Source organism: Mus pahari, chromosome 6, assembly GCF_900095145.1.
Source record: "Mus pahari chromosome 6, PAHARI_EIJ_v1.1, whole genome shotgun sequence".
NCBI classification, from domain to species: Eukaryota; Metazoa; Chordata; class Mammalia; order Rodentia; family Muridae; genus Mus; species Mus pahari.
In genome coordinates, this window is record NC_034595.1 from 92704380 (window position 1) to 92727816 (window position 23437).

The 23437-nt window shown below is 47.2% G+C and overlaps 1 protein-coding gene across 1 annotated transcript in view; it reads right to left on the reverse strand.

Moving 5' to 3' along the window:
* The window catches only part of Dnajc16 (DnaJ heat shock protein family (Hsp40) member C16), a 32978-nt gene extending 10838 nt beyond the window's left edge, over window positions 1-22140 (reverse strand). The window contains exons 1-8 of the mRNA XM_021199942.1: window positions 21838-22140; window positions 20062-20244; window positions 15170-15236; window positions 13252-13585; window positions 7157-7341; window positions 5340-5444; window positions 4512-4670; window positions 872-1002 (exon numbers count right to left, since the gene is read on the reverse strand). Coding sequence (XP_021055601.1) covers window positions 872-1002; window positions 4512-4670; window positions 5340-5444; window positions 7157-7341; window positions 13252-13585; window positions 15170-15236; window positions 20062-20228 — 1148 coding nt within the window. The 5' untranslated portion in view covers window positions 20229-20244; window positions 21838-22140. The remainder of the gene's footprint in view (window positions 1-871; window positions 1003-4511; window positions 4671-5339; window positions 5445-7156; window positions 7342-13251; window positions 13586-15169; window positions 15237-20061; window positions 20245-21837) is intronic.
* Window positions 22141-23437: the final 1297 nt, after the last annotated feature.

The following is a 23437-nucleotide window of genomic DNA, read 5'->3' on the forward strand; positions in this document are numbered from 1 at the left end:
GATGTTTGTGCAGGAATAGGAACCCTGACTAAGACAGTCAGGCTGCCAATAGCTGCTACTGTTAAGAGACACACTCTGTATGAGCTCTCTCAGGGAGGAGTGGTGGCTGATCTATCTTAGGGCAGAGGTGACTGAACCTTGTTCTGAAGGGGCTGCCTCTGCAAGGTCCTAAAGGAAGCCTAGCATTTATCCATTCACTTTCCCAGATAATTCCTGAGCTCCTAGACAACAATCCCACACTTGTTCCTGTAGAGAAGACAGGTACACAGGCACATAAATGGGTACTGACAAGTTCTGTGAGAAGGAGAAGAGGGACAGAGAGAGGCTGGGGTAGAGTTAAGGTTGTACTTATGCAGGTCAGGAAAATACCTACCACCTGATGTTTGAGCAGAGACTTGGATAAAGTGTTGTAGGAGAGGAAAAGAGGGTGGAGCAACTTGGTCTGACCTGGGTTTGGAGAGACCAATGGCAGACATGTGGAGAACTGAGTCCCAAGCAAGGGGATGCATGAGAGCAGAGACCCACAGGACATGGAGGCAGCCTGCTCAAGAGTGGCCGTGGTAAACAGTGAGATTTCAGATAGATCTGAAACTGTAAGCTATCTCAGTATGTGGGGATCAGTCCTCTTTCCACCGTATGGATCTCAGGGAGCAAAGCCAGGTGGCCAAGCTTGATCGCAAGTGCCTCTACTTGCTGAGCTGTCTTGCAGGCTCTCCAGGCATCTGCTAGATACGGTGGCTTACGTCTATGATTTCAGCATGTGGTCTGAAGGTACTCTGGACTAAGACACCCCACCCTATCACAGAGATTTAACTGCCCCTCAGAAAGACACCACACTACTTCAGTGAGCGGCCGAGCCTTGAGTTCTTACTTTCTCTGTCGGTGAGACCGCTTCACGGGGCAGAGTTCATGGAACAACTTCTGGCTGGTGAGCCGGGAGGCCAGCAGGTACTTGTTTTGGGTGATGAAGTCCTCGATGACCTGCTTCTTCAGTCCCCGAGCCTGGAGAAACAGTGGCAAACACTCAGTTGTCACACTGCACATGGGCTTACTCGCACGCTTATGAAGACTGTGGCTCACCCTGGCTAAAGCAACACTACCAGGTGAGAAGTGTGCGAAATGCTGGTTAACAACTCAGGTGAAGGTCAAGATGCAGCCAGGCCATGCTCAGGAGAAAATCAAGGATTCCATTGCAGGGCTCTGCACACTCATTTACACTAACAGACTGAGTCAATAATTTTTGATTTTACACAAATATATTTCTACTTTGGAATCTGTAGCAAACTAAACAATTCAAAATAAACTCCAGGGACAGGGAGATGGTTCAGTGGTAGAAGGCTGGTCTAGCATGCAGGAAGCCCTGGTTTCAAAAACTGTTCCTCAAAAAGACAAAACAAAACAAAAACCCAAACAACAGTAGCTTTCGGTTTTTGAGACAGGATCACACTATTTAGCCTGGCTGGTCTGGAACTTCTTTGTAGACCATGATGACCTCAAATTTACAAATTCACACCTGTCCCTGTCACCAGAGTGTTGTACCATCATGTCCAGCTCCCACTGTCCTTTAGAGATAGGTGTTGTGTAGCCCAGGCTGGATCCCAGCTTGTTATGTAGCTGAGGATGACCCTGAATTTCTGATCTTCCTACTGTCCTGGTGCTGGGATTTCAGGCATTTGTCACCACATCACACTTACATGGTCCTAGCAGTGACTTCAGGACTTTAGACACTCATGCTAACTCGGACATCCCAGCCCCTCACTGTTTCTACGAACGAAGAGGCAGACCACATCATTGAACACTGTATGCTCTGGTATGCTTTTATGCAGCTCAAAAGACAGATATCACAGAGGAGACAAAAAACTGCCATTAGCCACTGTGTACTTAGCAAATCCTAAAGACAGAACAGATAAATGACTGACTGCTGAAGTGCTTGCAAAGCTGCTGGATGATACAAAGTCAACAGCTGAGAAGCAGCTGTACTCCTTAGAGAGAGTGTAACAGAAGATGCTGTTTCACAAGGATGAAGGACGGTGAGCTGACAGGTAAGACCCTGGGCCAGTTAGCTGACTCAGTGCATAAGAGTGTTTGCCGACAAGCCTATTGGTCTCAGGTGGATTCTCCAAACCCACAGAGAGGAAGAACAGACTTCCACGGTATCCTTTCCACAAAGCATGAATATGTAGATGCACACAAATAAGTGTAAATTTCAAAACAGATTATAATTTTTTTTTCTAGGCAAGGTTTCTCTATGTAGCCCTGGCTGTCCTGGAACTCACTCTGTAGACCAGGCTGGACTTGAACTCAGAAATCTACCTACCTCTGCCTCCCAAGTGCTGGGATTAAAGGTATGCACCACCATTGCCTGGCTATAATTTTTTAAAACCAACCATTCACTTATGTGCTCACAACCTGCTCACCTCTATTTCCCACCTACTACCTATTGGTAGTAGGTCATCTCAAGTGACCAGATGTCATAGTGACTTTACTATGTTAATTAAGAATGTCCTTGCATTTCCTTCTTGTGCTGTGTCCAGAGTGCTGGGATCACAGGCCTGTGCTGACTGGCTTCTCTAGTGCTTTGCCTCCAGCCTGGCTCTGTGCCTGCCAGGCCAGACCTAACAAGTCAGCCCCGAAGTCAGCCTCCGAAAGCCTCCTGAGCTGGCTTTGAATTCTCACTATTGGCAGCCTTCAGAGGGCTGAGATTCTAAGCACTGCCACTGAGCCCAGCCTCCACCTGCCCTTCCCGGGCTGTCCCCCACCCACCTAGGGTCTTCTCTACTAGCATTTGGTATAGGCAGCTCTAATTCAGCATGCTAAGACCAGTTTGTCCTCTTCTTTCCCTGTCAGCCATTTCCTCGTCTGGTTCTGCCCACAAAATGACCTTCCCAATTTTCAGTCTCAGACACCCTATTCTTCATGCCGAACAAGCTGCCTAGCACACTGGAAGAGACTGCCTTTCCGTCTTTCCTCCCTTGATTGAACCACTGCTGGGTACAGCCTAACTATGGATGTCCCAGGCAATACCATATTTACTACACAGCAGTCAGACAATAAAATGTTTATAAAATAAAGTATATTATTTTTATTTATAAAAGATTATGTGGAGGGCTGGAGAGATGGATCAGCGGGTCTTCCAGACTACTTTTCCAGAGCTTCTGAGTTCAATTCCTAGCAACCACATGGTGGCTCACAACCATTTATAATGAGATCTAGTGCCCTCTTCTGGCACGAAGGTGTGCATGCAGATAGAGCACTCATATGCATAAATGAAAAAATGAATGAATCTTAAAAAAAAAAAAGATGTGTATGTGCAGAGGAGTGCAGGCCACCACCAGGCCCGCAGAGGGCTGTTAGAGCCTCTGGAACTGGAGTTATAGGTAGTTTTGAGCAGTCCATGTTTTTAACTGCTGAGCCGTCTTCCCGGCCTCCAAACAAAGCACTTAAGAAATCGTGTTGCCGCCGGGCGGGCGTGGCGCAGGGCGTGGTGGCGCACGTCTTTAATCCCAGCACTCGGGAGGCAGAGGCAGGTGGATTTCTGAGTTCGAAGCCAGCCTGCTCTACAGAGTGAGTTCCAGGACAGCCAGGGCTATACAGAGAAACCCTGTCTCCCAAAACCAAAAAAAAAAAAAAAAAAAAAAAAGAAACCATGTAGCCTTGTTTCAAAGTTAAGGGTTAGCGGGTATGATGGCACACGTCTTTATCCCAGCACTCAGGAAGCAGAGGCAAGAACACCTCTGGAGTTTCTGGTCAGCCTAGTTTATATAGCAAGTGAAACCCTGTCTAAAAAACAATCACACAAAGTCAACAACTAACTCTTCTCTCAAACCCAGACTCTCTCTTGCCTTGGCCTTCAGAATACTGGCATTCCAGGTGTGTGCCATCTGAGACGATTTTTTTTTTCTTTTTTGGTTTTTCTGTGTAGCCCTGGCTGTCCTGGAACTCACGCTGTAGACCAGGCTGGCTTTGAACTCAGAAATCCGCCTGCCTCTGCCTCCTGAGTGCTGGGATTAAAGGTGTGCGCCACCACGCCCGGCCGATTTTGTTTTTTAAGCAAAACATTGTGTCAGATAAAAAAATACCAACAAAATTTAGTACATCAGTAAGAAGAAATGCCAAGTGAGTTTGTCCCTAGATTTAGCTGTTTTGTTCAATTCCCACCCCCCTTTCCTTCCTCCCTCCATCTCTCTCATTCCTGAGTGTGCATGTTTATGCCTGAGCACACTCAGGTCAAGGATGACCCGCTGCAGTTGGTCTCCTCCTTCTTCCCTGTGGGTCTCAGAAATGGAACTCAGGGGTCAGGGGTCAGGCTAGGCAGCAAGCACTTTCACCCACTGAGCCATCTCGGCTCCTTCCTTTCCTTCTTTGTCATTTGAGACAGTCTCACTCTAGCTTAGGCTATCCACAGACTCATGTGTAGCTGAGCATGACCTTGAACTCCTGACCCTTCCAGTGCTTATTTATGTGAAGGCTGAGGTAAAGAGAAGACCGCCCTGGCCTGAGGTGACACGTACCTGGATCACATCAGCGGGCTTGTTTATGTGCTCTTTGAAGATGAGCATGGTGGGGGTATAGAGGTTGACGTTGTACTGCCTGGTCATCTCTTCCACGCCTCTCAAGCCGACATACACATATCCAAACGACACATAATCCTTGTATGCGAAGGCCGTCAACTGTGAGGGCGGACGAGAGGAAGGGAAATGACAGCTTGGCATCCAGCTTACAGACCAAGTGAGACCCACTGACGCCCACGGCTGGGATGAGCCATGAGTCTTCCCCACCCTCAAACACCTACTCCAGGGATTCTAATATCCTATGCACAAAAACTGGGCAAGGGAAAACAACTCATTTTCCCAAGAGATCAAACAAAATAATCATTATCCATAAATCTTGCCTGGGTCCATGTGTGTGTGTGTGTGTGTGTGTCCATCCTAGCAATAAACTACCACAGGCAGAACTGTTTCTGAAATACTTGCAACCTCAATGGTTCAGGCTTTTTCAGATCCTATAATATTGGCATATCCATAATGAAGTGTTCTTGGAGATAGCACCAAATTTAAATATAAAATTTGCACGTTTCACATACACCTTACAGACTCAGTGTGAAGGTAATTGTGCATATTTTAATGTGTTCCTATGTCTTGACTGTGACCTGTCACATGAGGTCAGGGGTAGAATTTCCTGATGTGTTGAGACACTGATGGTCAAGAGTTTTCTGATTTGGAATTTTTAAATTAAAGATGCTCAAATATGTAATTATCCCAAGGACAAGCAGGCTATGGTCTCTGACACAGAGCTGGCTCCCACCAGGAAGACTGGAATCTGCTCCCCAGATCCATTACCTTGTACATCAGTGGCGCTGCCGGCGTCTGGCCGAACAGGAGGGCGTGTGGCTTATTCTCCTGCTGCCAGCCAGAGAGGAACCGCACATAATTTTTATTTGTGACCTTAAATTAGAAATAGGTTAGCTGCAATATCTAATTTTTAAAAAATAATTTATTCATTTTTATTTTGTGCATGAATGTTTTGCCTGCATGTATGTATGTATGCATACTACACGTATATCTGGTGCTCACAGAGGTCGGAAGTGGGTATCAAATTCCCTGGAAGCAGAGCTATGATGGTTGGGAGCTGCCATATGGGTGCTAGGAACTGAACCCAGGCCTCCTGGAAGAGCAGGCAGTGCTCTTAACTCCTGAGGCATCTCTTTAGCCACAGTATTTATACTTATGTCAGGAGATAAATTAGGTACTTATACAGAGGCTGTTTGTAAAAAACAAAAAACCCAGACAATTAATCTTTCTGCCTTTTTCAGTCCTGGCTGGACTAGAACTTGCTAAGTAGACCAGGCTGACCCCACCACTGAGATCTGCTGGCCTTGCCACTAGTCTTTCTGTCTTAATTTGACAAAGCCATTACAAGAATGACAACACAGATGTCATCTGTTTATAAACTCTTACAGATTAAAATTATCATCCTGCTCGAAAGAATTACTGCCGGGTGTGGTGGCACATGCCTTTAATCCCTAATCCCAGCACTTGGGAAGCAGAGGCAGGTGAATTTCTGAGTTCGAGGCCAGCCTGGTCTACAGCGTGAGTTCCAGGACAGCCAGGGCTACACAGAGAAACCCTGTCTCAAAAAACCAAAAAAAGAAAAAAGAAAAAAAAAAGAATTACTGACTATATTACAAAGTCACTTCTCAAGTTGGTTCTCTCTTGTTTGTCTTTTGGTAGGAGTACTAGAGATTGAATCCAGGGCATCTCCAAGCACAAGCCCTGCCACTGGCCCCCAGAGCCTAGTTCTATAGAAGGCACACAGCACTTGTCCTGTAAACATGGCCTAATGGGCTAGAGAGCTCAGTGGGTAAGGGTGTGTGCTGCTGCTCTTATCCAAGAGGACCCGAGTCTTCAACAACATTACAGTCTTTGGGTGTGTGTGTGTGTATGTATGTATATATGATATATAGGTACATAAGCTATGCATGCATGTGTGGGTCACAGGACAACTTTCAGGAGCTGCTGGGAATTACATTCAGGCTGTCAGGCTTGGCAGCAAGCATCTGGACCCTCTGAGCCAGCTCTCCAGCCCTCAATAAGCTTTCACTTTTTGTAGCCACATGGTCCTGGTTAACCTCAAACCCACAGAGATCCACTTGCCTCTGCCTCCTGAGTGCGGGGATGAAAGGCATGCACCACCATAACCACTCCTCACTAAGCTTTTAGAGTTCCAGAAATAATATCTGTTTAATGAATCTGGTGGGTTTGGTAGATATGAATATACTTAATACATACTTAAAAATGAAAAATCCAAATGTAATTAATTTTTCTCAATGTAATCTGATTTTCCTATTTTCATAGGACAAATTTGTGCCTATAGACAAATGTACGAGCCATAAATTCTACCCTGCTCTGTTTGTCTGACCTAACTTCGGCGTTGGTTAGTAAACAGGACTGTGGCTTCAGGTCAGATTCCCGTGATGTCTAGAGCCTATGAGCGGTTCCTAACGGCAGTGTGCTCCTTCCAGCTCTGTATCCTGCTCTGCTGCCAGCCTCCTCAGGCTTCTCGCACTACTTGGTGTAATGAAGTGGTAGTGTCTTGGCCGCTCAGAGCAAAGACTGGGAGGTTCCAGCTGGCAGCTCCATTCTCTGGGGACACTCACCTTCTCTACCAAGTTTCCTGGAAGAAGACTCTCCACGAATTGCCGTAGGTTTTCATGAACCACTGCGTTGTGGAAGAAGGAGATTTTCCCATTGATGATCCCTAGGATGGAGGGGGTGCTGTGTGCTCCCAGGTGATGGGCCAGGCGTCTTTCGTACCCAGCATGGACGACACCAATCCCCACACCTGCAAATCATGGAAGAGCCCCGTGAAGCCTCCTGAAACTCGGGCAGGAAGGAGCGCTGACAAGCCCTTTGCAGTGGAAAATGAAACCCAACTGGGTTGGAATACATATTTTTTCTAATAGCTTGTTTAGCTTTCTTGCACTGTTAGAATTCTAGATTGGCCAGTTTTTCTATAGAACAAATATTTGCAAACCTGAATATCTCTTACACCTGCTATTCCTAATTTTGGGAGCAAGTGATGAGGAAATTAAAAAAAAAAAAAAAAAAAGCGGGCGAGAGAGATGGTGCAGTGGGTGAAGGAGCTTGCTCTCAGGCCTGGGGTCCATCCCTGGAACTCCCAGGATATAACAGAGAACTGTTTGTCCTCTGATCTTTGTACACTTTTTTTTTTTTTTTTAAAGATTTTATTTATTTAATGTATCTGAGTACACTGTAGCTGTCCTCAGACACACCAGAAGAGGGCATCGAATTCCATTACTGGTGGTTGTGAGCCACCATGTGGTTTCTAGGAATTGAACTCAGGACCTCTGGAAGAACAGTCAGTGCTCTTAACCACTGAGCCATTTCTCCAGCCCCCTTTGTACACTTTCTTTTTTTGGTTTGTTTGTTTGTTTGTTTGTTTGTTTGTTTCGAGACAGGGTTTCTCTGTATTGCCCTGACTGTCCTGGAACTCACTTTGTAAACCAAGCTGGCCTCGAACTCAGAAATCCACTTGCCTCTGCCTCCTGAGTGCTGGGATTAAAGGCATGTGCCACCACGCCCGGCTTTGTACACTTTCTTGTGTACACACACACACACACACACACACACACACACACACACACACACAGAGTAAATGTAAAAGAGGTCAATGACTCGGTGACAGTCTCCCACCCAGCACCACAGCCTATGACTTATCGACAGGAGACAGTCACATCTCACCCTTGGGAACACATCTCCCTTTTATATATATTACTTTATTGATATACTAAAAATACAATTGGACCCAGGAGAAGGTTCAGTGGGTAAATGTGCTTGCTGTACAAGATGGATCACTGGGTTTGAGCCCTGGAGCTCATGGAAATGTGGAAGAAGAGAATCAACTCTGCAGAGTGGTCTGCTGACCTCCATATGCTTGCTGTTGTATGTGTAGCCCCTCCAGCAACCCTACACACAATATCACACAACTACACAACACAATTTGGGGGGCTGGAGAGAAGGTCAAGAGTTAAGAGCACTGGCTCCACTGGGATCAGGGTTCACGTGGTGACCCACAGCTATCTCTAACTCCACTTCTGGAGAATCAGACAACCGTCCTCCCTGGTCTTCTCAGACACCGATACACACATGGTGCAGAGGTGTACTTGATGGACTAGGCATGTGGCACACACCTTTAATCCCAGCACTAGGAGGCAGAGTTAGGTAGAGCTCAGTGAGTTTGAGGCCAGCCTGGTCTACATATCAAGTTTCCATGCCAGTCAAGGCTACACTGTCCTACTGCTGTGAAGAGACACCATGACCACAGCAACTCTTATAAAAGAAGGTATTCAACTGGGGCTGGCTTACAGTTTCAGAGGTTTAGTCCGCTGTAATCATGGCAGCAGCAGCAGACAGAAGTAGTGCTGGAGAACTGGCTGAGAGTTTTACAATGGAGTCTGCAGGCAGCAGGAAGAGAGCCACAGGGCCTGGCTTGGGCTTCTGAAACCTCCACCCCCAGTGACAGATTTTCTCCAACAAAACCACACCTACTGTAACAAGGCCACACCTCTTAATCCTTCTCAAGTATTGACATTCTCTCATGACTAAGCATTCAAATATATATAAGCCTATGGGCGGCATTCTTATTCAAAACACCACAACCTGTCTCAAACAACAAAACCCAGACACACATTCAGGCAAAATACCTATTCACATAAAAAAATTTTTTTTTTTGCCAGGCGTGGTAGAGCATGCCTTTAATCCCAGCACTCGGGAGGCAGAGGCAGGTGGATTTCTGAGTTCGAGGCCAGCCTGGTCTACAGAGTGAGCTCCAGGACAGCCAGGGCTATACAGAAAAACCCTGTCTCGGAAAAAAAACAAAAAAAAATTTTTTTCTTTTCTTTTTTTCTTTTATTTTCTCCTCCTCCTCCTCTTCTTCTTCTTCCTCTCCTCCTCCTCCTCCTCCACTTTCTTTTGGTTGAGGCAGGGCCTCACTGTACAACCTGGGCTGGCCTGAAATTTTATAATGCAGACCAAGCTGGCCTCACACTGATAGAGTTCTACCTGCCTTTGCCTCCTGGGTGCTGGAACTAGAAGTGTATACCATCAACATGGCTACAGATTCTTTACAAAGTACAAGAAGGGGCCAGGAGATGACTTAGTGAGGAAAAAACTTGCTACACAAGCCTAAAGACTTGAGTTCAGATCCGAGTGTGCGCATGTAATCTCAGTGTTTCCATGGAGAGATGGGAGGCAGAGAATCACCCAGAGCTCTGTGGGCCAGCTATCCCTGAGTACCTTGCCTTAAAACTAGGTGTGGGGGCTGGTGAGATGGCTCAGTGGGTAAGAGCACCCAACTGCTCTCCCGAAGGTCTGGAGTTCAAATCCCAGCAACCACATGGTGGCTCATAACCATCCGTAACAAGATCTGACTCCCTCTTCTGGAGTGTCTGAAGACAGCTACAGTATACTTACATATAATAAATAAATCTTTAAAAAAAAAACAAAAAAACTAGGTGTGAAACAAGAACTGAGTCCCAACCATTGTTCTCTGACCTCCACACACGTGCTCTGGCATCCCACGTACACGATATACACAAACACAGTTTATAAAGTGAGCACACTCCAGTTAGCACCACTCAAGAGTATAGACAGTCGAGCCCTGTGGTAGGTTGGCGCCCATCTGCTCACTCCTTGAATGTGTATGAGGACACGCGCGCGATGAAGTAGGCATGGCACTTTTTTTTTGTGTGTGTGTGTGTGTTTTTTTGGTATTTTCAAGACAGGGTTTCTCTGTGTAGTCTTGGCTGTCCTGGAACTCACTTTGTAGACCAGGCTGTCCTCGGACTCAGAAATCCACCTGCCTCTGCCTCCCGAGTGCTGGGATTAAAGGCGTGCGCCACCACGCCCGGCTAGGCATGGCATTTCTTTTTCACTTAATACCGGGTCTCCTCTTATTCTTTCATTTAACTGGTATGTCTGCAGGGCCAGCCACTGCCCTAAGTGCAAGATTAACAGCCAGCACGGAGAAGTGTTTGGGTCTGATAGGCTTGAAAGTGTCGCGCTCCTGACACTGGACTCCCAGCCTCCTCCCAGAAAAGCTCCGATGCTTTGACATCGGAAATGTCTGACATTCCAAATATGGCAGCTCCATCCCTCCTATTCCACAGTCCACGACTAACAGCCACCTTCTCTCGTCCCTCATCCCCACATCCAATCTGGCAGCAAGCTTCCTGGTTCTTTCTTCAGAAGACGCCAGTGCAGCAGCCTTTACCTCTCTCGCAGTCCTCCTCCTCCTCTTCCTTCTCCTCCCACCTTACTACATAGCCAAGGATAACCCTGAACACCCTGCTCCTCTTGCCTCTGGACCAGGTGCCTGGAGCACACACAGGGGTACATCTTGGCACACAGCTTCTTCATGCTTCTTGGCTGGCGACTGCAGTGGCCTCCTAAGTGGCCTTTCTTGTTGCAGTCTGTTCTTCACATAGGGCCAGACTGTTCCTTCTAAATGAATAGCACTACTCTGATCAAACCCTGTAAAGAAGTACTCACTCTGCTTGGGATGAAACCACAGTCCACAAAAAGAACAGCAGGACCCTGATGGAGCCCCTGCTCCTGTCTCCCCTTTTCCTTGCTCCTTATACTTAGCTTGCTCCGGCCCCAACATTCTTGGTCATGTGTGATGATGCAAGGATACTCCAGTTTTGGGATCTTGGCTTGGCCCTGGCTGTCCTGAAACTCTCTCTGTAGACCAGGCTGGCCTTGAACCCACAGAGATCCACCTGCCTCTGTCTCCTGAGTGCTGGGATTAAAGGTGTGCGCCATTACCCAGCTCATCAATTCTTTCTTACACAACGAAGCTGTGCAGAAGACAGAATGCATCTGCTTTCCTAGTGTCATATTTGATACTTTACCACTCTACCTGTGCGTGTATGTGCACGTGCACACACGTGCATGTGTACTGTGTGGTGTACATATGTGTGTGTGCTAACCAACACTTGTACACGAGGATGCTAGAGGTTAACAGTGGGTGTCTTTTCTAAAGCTTTCCACCCAATTACGTACTGTTACTATTGTTGTACACACATGTGCATCTTCATGAGGACCCCACAGAATGAATGTGGAGATAAAAGAACAGCTTTTTCTGAGTGTGGTGGCACAAGCAGGCAGATTTCTGTGAGTTTGAGACCAGTCTGATCTAGATGGCAAGTTTCAGGACAGTCAGGGCTACATAGACAGATCCTGCCTCATTAATACAAATAACCACGAAAACAGAGATAAGAGACAATCAATGCCTGAGTTCAAATTCCCCTCCCTTCCAACTCCCCTCCCTTCCAACTCCCAGTTATTCTCAGACCAAGCCCCCCAATACTGCTCTCACCCCACTGGTCCCAGGGAGTCCTCACGACCCTCCTTATCCCTGAGTCCTACAGGGTCCTTCTGACAGGAGCGATGGGTTGCTTTGGTTATGGTAACAGACCACCACACACCATGCCAACTTCTCCTTTCACAGTTCCTGAGACAAGGAGTCCAATTTCTCCTACAGGGCTGCATCATGGAGTCTGCAGGGCTGGCTTCCTCTGTAAGCTGCTGGGACAGTCCATCTGGACCCTTCCAGCTCCTGGTGACTGCCTGCATCTCTGACCTGTGGTCCCTCCTCTGTGTTCACATCTTTCTGACTTCTGCTGCCAACCTGATGATCAGAGTTCCATGCCCAGAAACCACAGGTGGAAGGAGAGAACAAAGTCACCCTCTGCCCTCCATGAGCGCTCACACGGATACACATGTGCAACCTGAACGTGTAAGCTATGGAATGCAACGTGCCTGCCCTTGGTCCTAAAGTGCACAGAGGTTAGCATCGCACTGCTCCAGATCAGTTTTCCCTACACTCTACCACAGCACACTGCAGAACCGTTTCATGGCCAGAAGCTCTCCAGTCAGTGACTTCTCCTCATCCCCGATCTCCTCGAGCATTATACACCAAGAGCAAACACCTTCCCATTGCCTTTGCTACACCGCACGGCGCCGCTCCCAGCTTCTTCCAAGGGCAACTGTACCCAGGCTCAGGGACACATTTGGCCTAAGCCAAGCAAGTGCCCTCTGCTTCTGCACAGCACACCAAAGATTGATTGGGGACAGATGGCCCAACCACCTCCACAAGTCTACTCTTTTTAGAGAACTAGGGAAAAGACCCAGGTATACTGGGATATGCCTTTGAGAATGTAGTGTCTGGAAAGATAGCTCAGTGGGTAAAAGCACTGCTTGCTCTTGCAAAGGATCTGGGTTCAATTCCCAGGACTCACTTAGTGGCTCACAACCTCTGTAACTCCAGTTCCAGGGGATCCTATACCCTCTTCTGACCTTCTCAGGCAAATGGTGTATAGACATGCATGTAGGCAAAACACTCATACACATTTAAAAAGGAAAGAAAAAGAAAAGTAGCTTAATACACCTCTTCTCTCCATAAACACCCCTTGAAACTCAATCACTATGAATTTGGGGAAAGAAAACACACCGATTGTTCCCTTTCTCCAATACCACATTAATTTAAGAATGACTGGCTACAGACAGGCCTCTGTGGTTAAAAGAGCACTTGTTGCTCTTGCAGAAGACCTGGGTCAGTTCTCAGAACCCACAGAGCAGTTTAAACCACCTCTAACTCCAGCTTCTGGGGATGAATGCTCTCTTCTGGAATCCATGGCACCGCTTGCATGCAGTGTATGGAACGACTCACCCAGTCCTTCCAGTTCCTGGACCACCTCCTTCCAGACAGGCTCGATATGGATACAGCTAAAGCACCAATCTGATGTGATCTTAATGAGGTAGGGTTTTTTGAAGCTATCAGGAACCACTTCATTCACATAGTGTGAAAAGTGCAACAAGTACTTCTCATCGATCGAGTCCCGCCGCTCCGAATTGAAGGGGAAGTGGAAGAAGGACTCATCAAAATAGAAGTTGTCATGGAAATGGCGGAAGCGGTGTTCGCGCTGCTGCTTCTGGTAGCCTTGGTTCTCACCGGCATCACCATAGTGGTCGTAGTTTGTCCTCTTTTCCTCATTGGACAGAATCTGTAAGGAAGAAGAGAAGGAGTCCAGAGGGCGAGGCAGGTGGCTTATCAAAGGACTCTCCTTCCTCAGTCTTGTCTTTCAGGACTGAGGACTGAAGCCAGGCCTTTTGCACACTTTGCAAACCCTTAACTACTGAGCCACACCCCAACCCTAAATGGCTTTCCTGTAAGCAACCTGAAAGATGGAAGTCTGTTGCTCAGAAATGTATAGTAGGGACGCTAGGTTCAATCTCCAGCACGGTTGGGGGCTGGGGAGGAAGGGAAGGAGGCTGACTACGATCTGACCATTCCGAAATCCACATGGCAGGGGAGCCAACTCATGCAAGTTTCCTCTGAGTGCTACATGAGAGTTGTGGCACATGTAAGCCCAGAAAAAACACACATACACAGAGTGAGTAAATTCATCTCAAACTCCCTAACAGAGACATTAAAACTCCCAGAGTTTATTTGGTGAGATCGTCACCCTCATGTTGACATTAAAGCTGTCAACCATCCCAGTAAACACCAGATAAGATCTGACATATGACATCACCAGGATCCACCATAGAACATTACCCTGGCTGCACCATTGGAGATAGAATCATTTGGACCAAGGAACGATAACCATGAAGGTCAGAAGGTGAGCAGTGTGTAGTCTAGGGCTTTAAGCACGAGCTGACTTCCGCTCTCCTGCTGATGCTTAGTTCACGTCTGTCAGGACACAGGGTGGAGATCAGTTCTCCCCTCCCACCACGGGCCAGCGCAGGTCCTTGGGCTGGCCAGCAGGTGCCCTACTCACTGAACCATCTCATCACTGACTTTGTCTTATTGAGATCTAGCTTTGAAGACTAAAATTCAATCATGGTCTTAGGGTGATGAGTCACAGTCTGCTGAAACACATTACAACAAATCAGGCAGCCAGGCACCCACTGCTTATGTGTATTCTAGGCCGTGCTACTTAAGCTGACATGTTGGAGACTTACCACAAATCTTGTATGTTAGTTATTTGTAACCTTGTGTAACCAGGCAAACTGGTGTGAGATTCTTTAACCCGTGTCTCTACAATCGGGTCAGACAATCTGTCTGGGTAAGTGCACAATTCTTATTAAAGCTTTCAAAGAGGGCTGGGTTTTCCAGGAGCGACAATGTTCCGGCACTTGCTTTGACATGCTGGAGGGGGCAGAGATATTTTCTCTAACATCATGAAGAAACTGGGGCTGCCTGTGGACACTGTGCCTTGCTGAGCTGATGTCACAGAACTCACCAGGTCTGGCCTGCTTTCTCTTTATTTTGCTTTGTGTATGCGATTGTATTTCTGACTGCATGTACGTGAGCTCAGGTGCTTGTGGAGACCCAAGGCCAATGTTTTGCCCAGTCACCCTCCACCTTATTCTTTGGGGCAGAGTCAAGCTCTCAGATAAGGCTGGCTGATCTAGCTAGGCAGCTTGACCAGGGGAGCCTTTCTCATCACTGACGCAGGTGGCATTTGTGTGGGTTCCGCAGACTCCAACACTGCACCTCCTGCTTGCATGGCTGAGCCATCTCCCAGCCCCTCTACCCCATTTACTAGGAGCTGATGGTGGCACCGAAGTGGCCGACACGGTACCTCATAAGCCTTGCTGATCTGAATGAATTTGTCCTCTGCTCCAGGGTCTTTGTTTTTGTCAGGATGCCTGAAACAGAGATGGAAGCCAGTGAGAATGTTTTGGACAGCCGTTTTATAACCTTACACACACAGCTCTCAACGTCAGAAGTGAAGAGAAGGTTATTTGCTTAGAACCTTTCCTAAAATAAATGGCAGAAACAATCAGTTGCTTCACACGACCATTAAAAAAAAAAGAAAAAAAAAATCAACTCTAACGCAGGCAATTTTCTCTCAAGCTGCTCCAGCTGGGCACATCAGAGAACGCCACAGCATGCTACTGAGGAGAGGTGACACGCGGGCCCCCTCATCCTCTTCTCAAGTGTGACTCACTCCTGCTGTCCCCAGGCAGGAGTGCTCCCTCCTGGTGTCAGGCTCTTCCTGCAGGTGCTTGGCTTGGTTTTCCTGAACACAGGCAGTGGGTGTGGGCAAAGCTGCAGCGTGGGGTGATGGTCACACTCCTCATGCCTGCTGCTCACTCTCAGGTCAGAACCCCAGCGTTTGCCCTGCCCTGCTGACTCAACTCTGCCTCTGACCGGCTACTTTTCCCTACATGTGGGTAACGACTTTAAGGCCATGGGCAAGGCATGGGAGAGCCGAGAGTCCTTGCAAGGCTATTTTAGCTAGTCTACTAGCTGGCACTTGCTGATTCCACATGAAGCATTTTATTCTGCTTTCTTTCTTTCTTTTTGTTTTGTTTTTTTTTTTTTTTTTGGTTTTTCGAGACAGGGTTTCTCTGTGTAGCCCTGGCTGTCCTGGAACTCACTTTGTAGACCAGGCTGGCCTAGAACTCAGAAATCNGCCTGCCTCTGCCTCCCGAGTGCTGGGATTAAAGGTGTGCACCACCACCGCCCAGCATTATGCATCTTTTCATGTTTATAGTCATGTTATCTTTGGGAACTAAAGTTTGTTTTTTGAGATGGGGGGGTGTGTCTCAGGTACCCAGGCTGGCTTTAAACTCCAGCGCTTCCTGTCTCTGCCCCCAAGTATGGCGCTGCAGGTCTGCGTCTCCATCCACTGGCAACTTTGGGGATTTTCTGAGAGCCGGGTGAGCCACATTTGCTTCCTTGCAAGACTGAAATCAGATTTTCACAGACTTTCAACGGTCCTGGCCTCAAGAGATTGTGACTATTTGACACAAAAGCTCAGTAGATAGCTCAGGCTGGCTTCGCACTCCTTACCCCCGCCTCGGCAGGCAGCCCAGCCCCACTTATTCTTTGCTGTTGCTTTGAGGCAGGTCCTGCTATGTGGCCCTGGATGTCCTGAAACTCTCTTTGTGGATAAAACTGGCCTCAAACTCACGAGATCCTCCTGCTTCTGCCCCCAGAGTACTGGGACTAAAAGTGTGTACCACTGAGCCTCACCTCATTTACACTTCATATAATCACTTATGCCAACCTCTGGAAATTTCTTCTAGCAAACACTCTGGGAAGTAGAAAACACCGACAACACACACACCAAATCTGCTGACGTAAAAAAAAAAAATCAACAAATCACTAAACTCATCCGAGCAGGAACGTCTGAGTGGGCTTTATCCTCTATTCTACTCTAAAAAGAAGGAACTTCAAATGGCTTGAACTTGGATACCACCTGTCCTTAACCACTGAGTCCTTGCCATAAATGTCAGTAAGGCTAAAAAACAAACGTCAGGTATGCACACTGAATACAACTGGACTTAAGAGAATGGGTTGGCAGCCCAAAGTGTGCTTCTGACTGACTAAAATGTAAGCTTTTACTATTCAAACTCAGGTTAAGGATGAGTGGAGCAAGGGTGCACACCTGCAGTTGATGACTGTGTATCAGGAGCTGCATAGGGCAGGAAGGGAGGAGGGGCTTCGCAGCAGACCAAGACAGACCAAGGTTGGTGGCAGCTGGGTACGACAGGTTAGCTGTGAACTCGGAGGAGACCTCTCCAAGTTGCAGATACTTGGAGAAGGGAAGTCCAGCCATAGGTGAGTACTGTCCAATACTGTGTTCAGAGAATGAGGTGGATTCATGAGCTGCCTTATGCCAGGCAAACTTTGCATTTCATGTGAAGAAAATACAGTATATGGGCTCAAGTGACTATCAGCATGACCTCTAAAGGAATAAAAATGAAGATGCAAAGAAGTAATTTTTCTCAGCTAAGAGTGAGCAGGGCTGATGTGCTTTACCTGAGCAAACCATGCTACACCAGTCTGCTTCTCCTAGGGGGCCTTAGTACTCTGCTAACATAGATGGCAAACCCATGGAATTCATGAGCAAGAAATACAGTTTTCCTGACAGAAAAAAACAAAACAAACAAACAAACAAACAAACAAACCCAGTCACTTCCCATGGTTTCCTCAGGCATTCCTCTGGGAGGTCTAAGAAACACTGAGGAAAGTACTTGAGAAAATAAGCTGCGAGCGCTAACCATTTCCCCGGTATGCCTCACCCCAGACGTCAAGCGGGACTATAGTGCCACTTTCAATGTTACCATTAAACCATCCAGAGGGGACACAGACTAAAGCGAGTGAGAAGACACTGCATGGGCCCAAACAGTAGAAAACAGAAAGACAGCACACACGTGCACGTGAAATACAAATTCAATGCACAAAGCCAGCACTGTTCATTTGTACGGTCATGAATTACTCCAGGAGAGACTCCAACAGGAAGACGAGGGCATTTAGCCAACAGCCCAACACCTCTTAAGACTTGAGACAAAGGTCACAGCTATCCACTGCAGGAGGTCCGCATCCTTGAGCTATCATTCTAGATACCTTGTCCAAAGAAGGCTGTTAGCTATGAACTAACCACAGATCATCATTTTAAGTACAGAGAGGCAGGAACCTGAAATATTACTGAAAGCCAATTTGGCAGAGAACTGCTGGAAAGAGGCCATGCATTATTCGACATGGTATTTTCAGCATCCAAATCTAGATTCCTTAAGATATGAATGTAGCCCCAAATATTACTCATAACGTTCTTCATACTTTTTACCTTTACCACAATTAGTTTAAAATCAAGCCAAATATGCTCATCGAGGGAAAATATTGTCAGCCAGAGCCAGACAAGGTTACAGATTCTCTGTGTGAGGCAACTTTGTGGCTGCCCGGCTTGACACTACTTCTTGCTCAAGCACTCACCAGCTCACTTGTACTCACTGACTGCAAAGTCAAGTGCCTGATGGTGTGGGAACAAACTGTGGGCATGAGGGGCAATGCAGGGTGGCCACCTCTGCGATCTGACTGCCCATGTGTAAATCAGGTTGAAACATCTCTTTCAAGGGCTTGTCAAAGGAGTACAATGAGACACACAGAACCTGGAGGAGAACGGGCAGTAGGTACTCAATAATGGTCCTCCTGCTACTCTCTGCAGCTACCTAATGCCTGTCTGCCTTTGTCTGAAGCTGTCCTGGGAGAAGTTTACCTAAAGTAAGTTTAACACTTACTGTTCCCTACTAGTTATAATCCTGATAACAACAGGTGAAATTGTGGTTACTTTCATGAGCACACCTAGCACTGGAGAGGCAGGAGGATCTCTGTGAGTTCAGGGCCAGTCTGCTCCACACAGTGAGTTCTAGGCCAGGCAGGGATGCATGCTAAGACTTCTGCCTCAAAAGTTCTGGTAATTCTCTTAAGGTGTCTTTAAAAAGTAATACACTTGCTTCTTGAATCTATTAAATTGGAGGGCAAAAGTATGTATTCTAAACATTTTAAAAGCTTAGAGATTTAGAAAATAAAACTATATGTTCCCTGTAGCATTTAGACTCATAAAGAATTGCTTTCTAGGGGCTAGAGAGATGGCTCGGTGGTTAAGAGAGCACTTGCTGCTGTTCCAGAGGACCAAAGTTTGGTTCCAGTACCCACATCAAGCAATTTCTGACTCCCCATAACTCCATCTCCAGCGTGTTCTGCAGTCTCTTTTGAGATATACACATAATAAAAAATAAAATATTACCAAAAAAACCCCAAAAACCCAAGTCAAAAAAGCCGGGTGGTGGCACACACACCTTTAATCTCAGCACTTGGGAGGCAGAGATGGGCGAATCTCTGAGTTCAAAGTCAGTCTGGTCTACAAGGTGAATTCCAGAACAGCCAGAGCTACACAGAGACGCACTCACCCCGCCCCAACATACATACACACACACACACACACACACACACACGAACTCTCTCACACACAAAGGAAAAATATGTTTAAGAACCAGAAATCCTCTACATAGCACACAAGGGCGGGTCATTTCTGCTCCTCAGCTTGCTTCTGTATTTGATCTAGCCAGCAGTTCTCAACGTTCCCAACCTATGACCCTTTAACACAGTTTCTCACAGCGTGGATAAGCCCCGCCCCGTAACTGTACTTATGCTACTGTTACAAATCACAATGCAATTTCTGTTTTTGGATGGTCTTAGGTGACCCCTGGGAGAGGGTTGTTCACCCCCCTAAGGGGACCTAACTCACAGGTTGAGAACTGCTCTTCTAGTGAACTTGCCACAAAGCCCAGGCGGACCTTTACTAAGGGTGAGTGAGCCTCCTGCCTCTGCCTCCGAAGTGCTGGGATCCTAAGTGTAGGGTATCGTGTCTACTTCAATTATTATTATTATTATTTTTAAATCAAGTTACTTCTTACTTTAACATTAAATGTCCTAATAGTATCTAGTACGAGAATGCTCTAAGATAGAGTATTCTTGCAGGGTTGTGTGTCAAAGTAATCACAGACTTTGGACCACCAAAAAAGACAGAACACAGGCCATTAGTCGGCCCTCAATACTCTAGGCAGGTCTACAAATACACTCAACACAGAGACAAAGTCACCCAAAGTCACCCTCAGTGAGGCTTCAGCCACCTGCTATCTGCCTAGTGGATGTTAAACTTCTGTTCTTGGGTTCACCTACCATTCCCGAGCGAGCTTCTTATATGCCTTTTTAATGTCAGCCTGGCTGGCTGTGCGGCTGACCCCTAGGACTCTGTACGGGTCAAAATCCAACGCAGACAGGCTTTGCAGGATCACAACCAGAACTATCAAGAATTGCCAGGAAACGCCCAACCTTTTCAATTCCATCTCTTCCTTCCCAGAGCTGAAATGATTAAGAGGGAGTTTTAAGTTCAAGAGACAGGAACTTGAATGGTCATGCTTTTAAAGGTAGGGAATAAAGAGGTTCAAATGAGAACTAAACACGAGATTTTTTTTTTTTTAAAAAAGAAATGTGTCAATCTAGTTGACTCTATCTTAAAAAAAAAGACCACTATTTTTGAATATCACACATAAGAACTATTACGAATAAAAAAAGACAAATAATAGATTAGAAAAGTCCTTTTAAAAATGACTGGAAATGAATGCTCTGAAATAAGTGGTGACTACGAGAATATATTTAGGATATCCAGGAGACGGTATCTCAAATACACCATTTCACCTATCATAATAATAAACTTAAAATAATTGGCTTCAGCATAGCTGAGAACAAGTCAAATTAGCTCACAAATTCATCATGATTTATCATGTATTAAATTACATTCTGGTATCATTGTGGCATTTCTGGACACTAAATAGACATGAAAGTAAAACACCTTAAAATAACTGCAGTAATATTCAGAAGTCTGATATTATTATTATTATTATTATTATTTACCACATGTATTCAAACAAGAAAATGGGAAGCTGTTCTTTAATCCAGTTAGCAATTTGGTTACTGACCATGGAAACTTTAGATATGAAAAAGTGGTTAACAAAGAATCCAGTTTCCCATCTAAAGAGAACAGGAAAGACTTGAAGAATAGGCATGGCTTTAAAATGTTTTAACTACAACTCAGCTGAGGGATTGAACTCAGTGTGGGTTTATAATCCTGGTTGGTTGATAAGGAGATAGCGTGGACCTGCAGACACACACACTCACACAGGGGGCTGTGATCTTTTATACCATACACTGTTTTCATGGATCACATTTATCTTGACCTCACAGTGTTAAGTAAGGTTCAGTGATTTTGACAAGCGCAAGCCATAAACCCTGCTTGGGAGTCTTTATAAACAGTTGACCACTGTTTGGAACTGCACACATGCTAAGTGAAGCCTACAAGCAAGCCAGTTCCTGTTTCTCTTTTAAGACAGCCTGTTCTGAGGCACTGGCCAAACTCACCCAGATTGGGGATCAGATTGCGGGGGAGGGGGGCAGTCCACCACCATTCTAGGACCTAAACCTGAGTTCTTGCGGATAGGGTGTGACTGAACACCAGCCCCTTGCAGGATCTTTATGGGCCGGGGTGGGGTACAGTAAAGTGGGTAAGGGGTTTACTAAGCAGAATCCACAAGCCGGGTGAGAGAAGTGTCTGCTGCGGGAGTGGGTGAGGTGGGGACAATTTTTGGCTGACGTTCTCCATCTCCAGGGAGCCGGCCACAGGACTGGGGACGCGCTGGCCAACAGGTAGCCCTCGGCGTCCCCAAGCGCAGGCGGCGGAGGCGCCCCAGACGCTCCGCAGGACCAAGTCCCGACTCGGGCGCCTGCCCGGGTCGCGACCTTCCGGGAGGCGGCCCCCTCCCCCGCCGCCCCGGTTCCTGTCGGCTCCCGGGTCCCCCCGGGCCCAGCGCGGGCTGAGGACGCGGAGGATCTGACCGGAGATCCCCCGCAGCCTGCAAGTCCCCGCCGCGCTCGCGCGTCAAGCCGGGAAGGAGTTACCGGGAAAGGGCACCGGCCCAACCGGCCGCAGCGTCCGTGCTCCAGTGAATCCGCCGGGGCCGGCGCTTCCAGTCCACACCAGAGCACCTGGGGAGGGGAAAGGAGGCGGGGCCCGGGCCCGGGGCAGTCACGTGCCCCTTAAAGACCCCGCGCCCGCGATGCGCGCACAGACCGGCTTAAGCCGCACACGCGACGAACCTATTTTGGCCTTGACGTTCACCGTAGGCACGTGGATCGGGCGCCGTTGCTATAGGAACGGAGCGCGCTCTCTGGCTGGGTCTGAAAGCTTGCTCTTGACCAGCGAGGCCAGAACGTGCCTTCTAGCGAGGCGGAGTCGCTATGCATCACGGGATACCAGGAAGACCTCCGGGAATCGGGGCGGGGTTTCCACTGGTTGCCGGACGATGGCCCACATCTAGCAACTGTTGCTAGGACGGGGACGCGGTCGCTGGTCCCAGTTCACTTTGACCCTATTCATAGAATCCTAGAGCGTCAGCGTTTGAGGCGACCTTAGGGATTCTTCCTAGTTCAACCTCTTCATATACTGAAGTTCCGAGAGGGCCAAAGACTTGGCCGAAGCTTAAAATCCAAGACTCCGCCGGGTGTGGTGGCGCACGCCTTTAATCCCAGCACTTAGGAGGCAGAGGGAGGCGGATTTCTGAGTTCGAGGCCTGGTCTACAAAGTGGGTTCCAGGACAGCCAGGGCTACACAGAAACCCTGTCTCGAAAAACCAAAAAAAAAAAAAAAAAAAAGAATCCAAGACTCCAAGTTCAGTATATCAACCCAAGAGTGTTCTAGACAAGAACTGGGGGAAGAGGGCGTGGTGAATGAGGCTGACATTTTTGCGCCCGCGGCCAAGGGCTCTTGGGGATGTATTTTCTATTCCATGCCTCGTGTTGAGTGAGTTCTTACGTAATTGGTTGCTTTTCATCCCTCACCTAGCATGCTGGTTTTGTTGTTTGCTTTTGAGACAGGGTCTCACTGTGTAACCCTCGCTGGCCTGGAACTTACTAGGTGAACCAGGGTGGCCTCAAACTCAGGAGATCTGCCTACCTCTGTCTCCTCAAAGAGTGCCGGGATTACAAACCTGCACTATCATGCCTGGCTCCATCCTTTATACATTTATTTCATATCGTTCATCTTCGGACTCTTTCAGGAATGTAAGCTCCTGTAGGTAGAGTCTCTTTTCTTGTTCAGCATTGTATCACTGTCTGCACAGACCTTGGTTTGTATAAGCTGCCAGTGAATATTTGAATAGTTCGTTGCAAAATAAATAAAAAATGAAGCTAAAGCCTGTCATCGTCCCCTCCCCCCCTCCTTCCCATGTGGGCAATGAAGAGAGGGCCTCGTGCATGCTAGGCGAGTGCTCTATTACAGAGCTGTAAATCGGTCTGTGCCTAAGGCTTTGCTGCTCAAGTGACCTATACTATACACAGTTGTTTTGGATTGATTTTCTGCACCGGCACCAGCAGACCAATGTGCACTCACTCATGTTTATTTTTACCAAGCTAAAACTAGGTTATTTAACCGTCTGAGAAATCAGGTGGCAGGGATAACTGCCAAATCCCCAAACAAGCCAGTTTTTAGCCAACATGGTGA